Source organism: Mustela lutreola, chromosome 12, assembly GCF_030435805.1.
Source record: "Mustela lutreola isolate mMusLut2 chromosome 12, mMusLut2.pri, whole genome shotgun sequence".
NCBI lineage: Eukaryota > Metazoa > Chordata > Mammalia > Carnivora > Mustelidae > Mustela > Mustela lutreola.
In genome coordinates, this window is record NC_081301.1 from 80094328 (window position 1) to 80100743 (window position 6416).

At 54.9% G+C, this 6416-nt stretch overlaps 1 protein-coding gene across 1 annotated transcript; it reads left to right on the forward strand.

Moving 5' to 3' along the window:
- Window positions 1-740: 740 nt before the first annotated feature.
- On the forward strand, window positions 741-5130 carry LOC131812756 (mucin-5AC-like). The gene is made up of 2 exons (XM_059142626.1): window positions 741-823; window positions 3388-5130. Exon 2 carries the CDS (start codon window positions 3781-3783, stop codon window positions 4480-4482), a length of 702 nt encoding a protein of 233 aa, XP_058998609.1. The 5' UTR covers window positions 741-823; window positions 3388-3780; the 3' UTR covers window positions 4483-5130.
- The last annotated feature ends 1286 nt before the right edge of the window (window positions 5131-6416 follow it).

Consider the following 6416-nt stretch of genomic DNA (forward strand, 5'->3'; position numbering starts at 1 on the left):
GCTCACTGTGAGTACAGCAGCACCGTTCTCAGTACCCTAAGAGCTACAAAAAGTAAAAATAAAAATTTAAAAAACGCTCACACACACTCCAGAGTAAGAGCTCTGGCATCACTCGGGCTGGGCTGGGTTCGAATGCCGACTAAGTAAGGCACTACCGTCTGTGTGACCCCTGCCAATTCCCAAAAAGAAAGAGCGAGCTTACCTGCCGGAAAGGGAGCCCACGGAATACAGACAGCATCTAGTCAGGTCAGGGTTAGGAGTCTGGCTCAGAAACCACCTCTGCGGCTTGCCAGGTGACTCTGGTGGCCTGGCTCCAGGCCTCACAGGGAAGCAGGGAAGTTGCCTCGAGCAGCAGGCCACCCCTCGCAGCGCTAGGGGGCTCCCGTGCTCGCTTGTTTGGCGGGCTCAGGGGAGGGCTGGCAACTCAGGGCGGCTGGGGCGGAGGACCGCAGCAGTCCCACAGAGCTCCCCACAATATGGCTGCCCGGAGGCGGCCATATTGGGTCCAAACAACTCAGCCAGGGCAGAAGGAAGTCCCAGGCCCTGGAGGCTGGTGGGCGGGGCCTTCCAGGCCCTGGAGGCTGGTGGGCGGGGCTCTGAGGCCTCCTCCTTTGCCCTCTGGCATACGCACTTCCCAACATTGGGCCTGCTCCTCCCTTCTCTGTGACGTGCTCCAGGCATATATCACAAGCACCAGGCTGGGGTGCTCAGTGCCTGCTAGACCTCGAGAAGAGTTAGGACCTCCGGAGGAGCTCTCCGAGTTTCATACTCTTGTCTCGCGATCGTTTGGCACACTGCAAGCGCTACATGGGCAATCTGCTTAGTAAGTTTCGTCCCCTGCCCCGCCGCCCAACCCTGCCAGGCCGATGTCGCCCGCTGGTCTCTCCTGCCTGCTCAGCCTCCCATCCTGTCCGGCACCACCCGGCTGCTCCGGCTGCTCCCACACCTTCCCACTGCCCTGGGCACAGGCCATTCCACCGGGATCGTAGGCCTTTACCAGCTAGCTTTCATGTGGAGCCAAAGAGACGGTATCCGCTCCCTCAGGCCGTGTGTTCCCCTGTGGGCCTCCTCCCCTCGGTGAACTGGAGGGACCCTCCGAAAACACCTGTACGGTCTGCTTGTACCTCCATCATGTTCAGACCCTCGAGAACTCTGAGGATCCCTCCACCCCGGCAGAAATTCACTGTCCTGCCTTCCCAACCCCAGCAGACAGTCGAGGCTGTGAAGCCGAAACCATCCAGTTACCTCCCCCGTTCCTGCCCAAAGCCGTTGGGGGAGAAGGTCCAAGAAGTGCCCAGAGAAGGGAAGGATGATTTGGGAGACACCAGAGGGCCGGATGATGGGAACAGGGCCCCCCACAGCACTGGGGATATACTGTTGACATCCAGGCCCCTGGAGACCGGTGGACTGCTCAGTTCCCGCCAAGGCAGCCCTGCACCTGGGGACCCATCTCCCAGTCCCTCAGGAGACAGCTTGGGGGCAAACACTCAGACACCTCGGGTGAGCTCCCCCTCGCCCCCAGCAGAAAGACCTGCTGTCACTTCAGAGGGCCCAGCTGGTGACGTTGCTCCTCTTCGGAAGCCTGCTCCAGAGGTAGCAGTGCTCTCCGACCCAACCCCAGGCTGCCCCTTGCTGCAGGAGACATCAACCCAGAAAGTGGTGGCTGAAAACCATCGGCCTAGCCAGAGCACACCAGACCTCTTGAGGAAGGTCACAGAGGCGCATAAGCCTCGAGGCAAGCCATCCGAGCACCCCTTGCCACCAGTATCTGCCACCAGTAGGCCCCCCAAAAGGAAAATACCCATGCCACTTTCTGTGCCTCTGCCATCAGCAATGCCATTCCAGTGGGGCAGAGGAGAGTTGCCCCCACCTCCCAAGCTTCCTTGCATAGCTTTGGGCAGAAACCTGGGCATTCTGGACAATACCGAGGGGCAGGGGAAGAAGACCTTGGAGGGCGGAGCAGAGATCCTGGCAGACGACGGGGCCACTCAACCTGCCCCTTCCTCCCCCCTACTTGCCTCCAAGACTACAGACTCCCTGCCCCCGGCCATTCACACATCACAGGTCCCTGGTCCTACCACCGACTTGGCTGACCAATCTGCCAGGCCCCCAATCCCATCTGTCCCTCCACCCTCCCCAACAGAGACTACTGATCAGGGAACAGCATCTGGAGCTGCAAACTCTCCCACTCTGGCTGTTCCTACTGGCTCTCCTCCCCCTGGGGAAATTCCACTTCAGAAGGAACACCCTCTTCCACCAATCATCGGTACAACACCTACTTCCGACCCCCCGGCTCCTCCTTGTAACACCTCAACCGTCTCATCACAGCTGCCCTCCTGCAAAGGAGAATCCCCAACTCCTATGTGTGTCGATCCGCCCCCTCTTTTCCCACCCACCCCTCTTCCAGTCCCTTCCCCAAAGAGTCCTGGTATTTTTGTGGCGGCATCAGCCACAAAGGCATCAGCCAACTGGACATCTGGCCATACTTCCAACGCTGATGTCACTGACATGGACACGACTCCTGCTCCTCAAGCTATCACGTTCAGATCTCCCCGGGGCCCCGGGGTGAGCTCTCCTTCATTATCCCAGGGCCGTTGCAACAGGACGCTGAAGCGCCCTGGAAGCACTCTGGCCTCTACCATCCCATCAAAATTGATGGCCACCTGCCCCAACATCGCCCCTCAGCCCACACAGGGGACACGTGCTGGGCAACAGCAGACAGCCGTTCTTCCCAGTGCTGGCATTCCCGCTGGCTTTCTGGCGAATTCTGGAACCACCACCGTTCCAGTAGGCAGCACCTCTGCAAACTACAGCTCTACGCCTGAGCCCATGGATACCTCACCTCCCTCACAGGCCATTGTCTTTCGTTCACTGCCAAAGTCCAGGGCAAACCACTTAGCATTCCACAACACACCACCCAGTAGCAGCCACACCACCAGTTTACCTGGCAAGGCAGCCATGACACGCATAGCAATTCCTATCCACTATGCCCCACGAATCCCCTCTTGGCCCGGATCTGGGAAACCAAAACGGCACTAGCCTGGCCATTCCTACCCGCTGGGAAAGCCAGTAGCCCCAACACAAGCCACCGGCCCAACCGCCTCTCTACTCCCACCATCCAGAGATGGCAGGAAGCAAGCAGGCCTCTGCATTTGGCACCACTGTCAAAAAACGAAGGCCTTTGGTTGCAAGGCAGGTCTTCTCCCCGGTGCCATATCCACCACTAGTGCCCGTGCAGTTGCCGCTGGGATACACAGTGCCAGGCTCAGCGGCTCCCTGCTCACACTTGCCCCTCTAGGCCCCCACATGTCAACAGGACCTGCAGCCCCCATGGACGGTGAGAGCTTTGGGTCTGGTGTGTCTATGCCAGGCCCCGCTCGCTCACAGGTACCCGGAACATCCCAACTTGGGGCAGGGCTGCAGAGGGCACCCAGCACCACTTCCGCTCCTCCTGTTGGTCAGACAACAACGGCCCTCTCTCAGAACATTCAGGCTGCTGCCGGAGGAGGGGCAAGTACTGTCACCTTAAACCCGGTTACCTGGGTCCAACCAGTCCAAAATGTGGGAGGGGCGGTAGTGGGACACCACAGTACAGTTTCCACTGCTGGAGGTGCTGGTGGGCCCAGTACCCTTCAGTGTGCCCAAGGAACACCTAGACAAAGAAAATCGTCTCCACGTGGAACACCAACGACCAAGGGCAAGCGAAACACGTCTACTTCCAACTTGTGCTTGGAGTCAAACACCAAAAGCCAAGCCGCCCAAAGCAGGGGTGGTCCGATTATGGGACACGACAACACGGCTCCCAACGTCAGAGGCTGCAGTGTGCCCGTTACCCGCAAGGGCATCCACTGTTCGACGAAACAACGAAAGCCAGGGGTAAGGGCTACCACCTCACAAAAGAGGAATTCGACATCGAGCGACGTGCATGCTTCGCCAGGAAATCCGAGCCCTAGGGGCCGACCTGCCGAAAGCACGGGCAGCGCACCTGACCGAAAGGACAACGCTCGCCCCACCATCGCAGCCTCTGGTGTGCCCACGACACAGAAGTGCTCACACACAAGGGGCTCGCCTGGCCACACGACCGCTCTTGTAACTCCAGCTTTTCACACCAGCATGTCTACTTGTAACACAAACTCAGTGCTTCAACCCACCACTACTTGTTCCCTCCTTCCGCCAAGCACCTGTGGCACATCTGCCCAGACTGGACAAGCTGCCCTTCCTGCATTCCATCAGGATAACTCTGCCCCACCTGATGCAAACTCTATAGACGACATCGTAGCCATGATGGCGGCCCTTTCTATCAGCAAGCGCCCTCAGAAGACTTGCAGACTACCTGGCACTGACACAGGTGGTGCTAGGGGAATCAGCACCACATCTTCTGTGACCGGGAACGCCAAGGGTCCCCCATCCACACAGACCACACGGAGCGCCCCCAACCACAGCACTGATGGTGCAATGGGGGGTAGCGCCAAGACCTTTTAGAAACATACCCTCCGAACATGTAGGCCTGCCCCTAGTCAGAGTCCTCCTCTGACTTTGGAGAAACCAGCAATGTGTTCCGAGGGTCCTGGCCTACTGTTCCTGTGCCCTGGACATAGCCGAGTCACCTTCATAAACTGCCCAGGCCTTCCTAGGAAAATACCAAGTTCCTTTCTTTTGGGAAAGGGACATACCAAGTTCCTACCAAGTTCCTGCACATTGTTATGTGACAGTAAATGGACTTTGCTGTGCTGTAGGGGAATCAGCCCCTTCAACTGAAACTGAACCTATTTTCAGTAGTCAGAAGGAAACACCTTTTGCAGGTTTACATTTTGGAAGGTGAGGGGCACCTGAGTCCAGTTAAGTAGTACACCAGATTCGAGAAGTTCCAGATGCAGTTCCAGAATAGAAGAAAACGGCATGTATCATCAACTCTGCCTCCCCCCCCCCTCCACCCCGCTGGCCCCCCGGCCTGGCGTTAACTTGACTGACCAAAGCTCTGAGCCAATTTTGCCGCTTCCTGCAACCGGCAGGATGCCGTCTGCTGTCTGCTGTCTGCAAAAGTTCCTTGCCCCATGCCTACTTGCCTCAATGGACCCTTACCTTTCTCAAACTGAACATAGACTTCTCTAGCTATAAAACTTTGTTCCTGTTAACCTGCCTTTGCTCATGTGCCTTTTTGTGTCAACAGTGGAGAAAGAATTCACCTATGTGAGTGGTGATGGGTTCAGCCAGAATTAAGTCTGTACAATTTTCTGTGTAGCAGGGGCTGGGATGTGGAAGTAGCCAGGCTGCTAGTGCTGACTCCTGAGATCTGCATTTTGACTGGAAGGGATGGCAATCCCTCCCCTCTTCCCTCTGTGTTTTGCTCTCCTCTCCCCCTACTCTGACCTCATTAGTGGTGGGATAACCCCAGATGTGTCAGAGGACACCACTCTATGATTTTAGTTTCTAAACATGTTGAAATGCTTTCTTTTGTGCCTTCTTACTTAATTTAGACTTAGGCTAGGCATTCTTATATGTTCCCTCTTCACCCAGAGAGGACAGATTTGAAATTAGAGGAACAAAGTGAGTAAAAGCAGTATCTGCTCTGTAATTGTTGTAAATTTCATTTACTTAGAATTTATCACTGCTGCTTAAATACAGTAGAAAAGATCCTGTTCAATAATCAGCCCAGCTCAGATCTAAATCACTATAAGGCATAAAATCGCATGTTACAATCATGCCGAATTCTTGCTGACCCTAAACTTTTCTGAATCTCAACGAAACTTAATAAAGGAAAAATTCCAGGGGCGCCTGGGTGGCTCAGTGCGTTAAGCCGCTGCCTTCGGCTCAGGTCATGATCTCAGGGTCCTGGGATCGAGTTCCGCATTGGCTCTCTGCTCGGCTGGGAGCCTGCTTCCTCCTCTCTCTCTCTCTGCCTGCCTCTCTGCCTACTTGTGATCTCTCTCTGTCAAATAAAAAAATAAATAAAAATACAAATAAAATAAAATAAAAGAAAAATTCCTGATATTGTGGAGGTTTCATTCTAGCTGGAGGGGAGTAAAATACAGGCATGTAAATTATCTGGTAGATTAGCCAGTTACAAATCTGTGGAGAATAAAGAACATCAAGATTATAGGCAGTGGACAGGATAAGTTTCCCTAAGTGGAATTTGAACAGGCTAGAGGGAGGTGAATGAATCAAATATCTGAGCGGAAAGCATTCCAGATGATGAGGAGGATCACTGCAAGGCCAGAGGGAGGGGTACCTGATACCCTCTGGAAACAGTTATAGATTAATGTGGCTGGCATAGAATCAGCAAAGGGAGGGAAGAGAGGAGGAAAGAGATGTGGGTTGAATTCCCTGCACCATTTATTGGTTGTGCAATGACAAATGGTAGCCCCAAGCTTCAAGTGTCTCAGCAAACTCATTGCTTTTTTTTCCCCCCATGGCCT

Bases quoted from the DNA above. Each gene is read 5' to 3' on its own strand.
- LOC131812756 (XM_059142626.1), top strand. From the start codon at position 3,781: ATGGGACACGACAACACGGCTCCCAACGTCAGAGGCTGCAGTGTGCCC.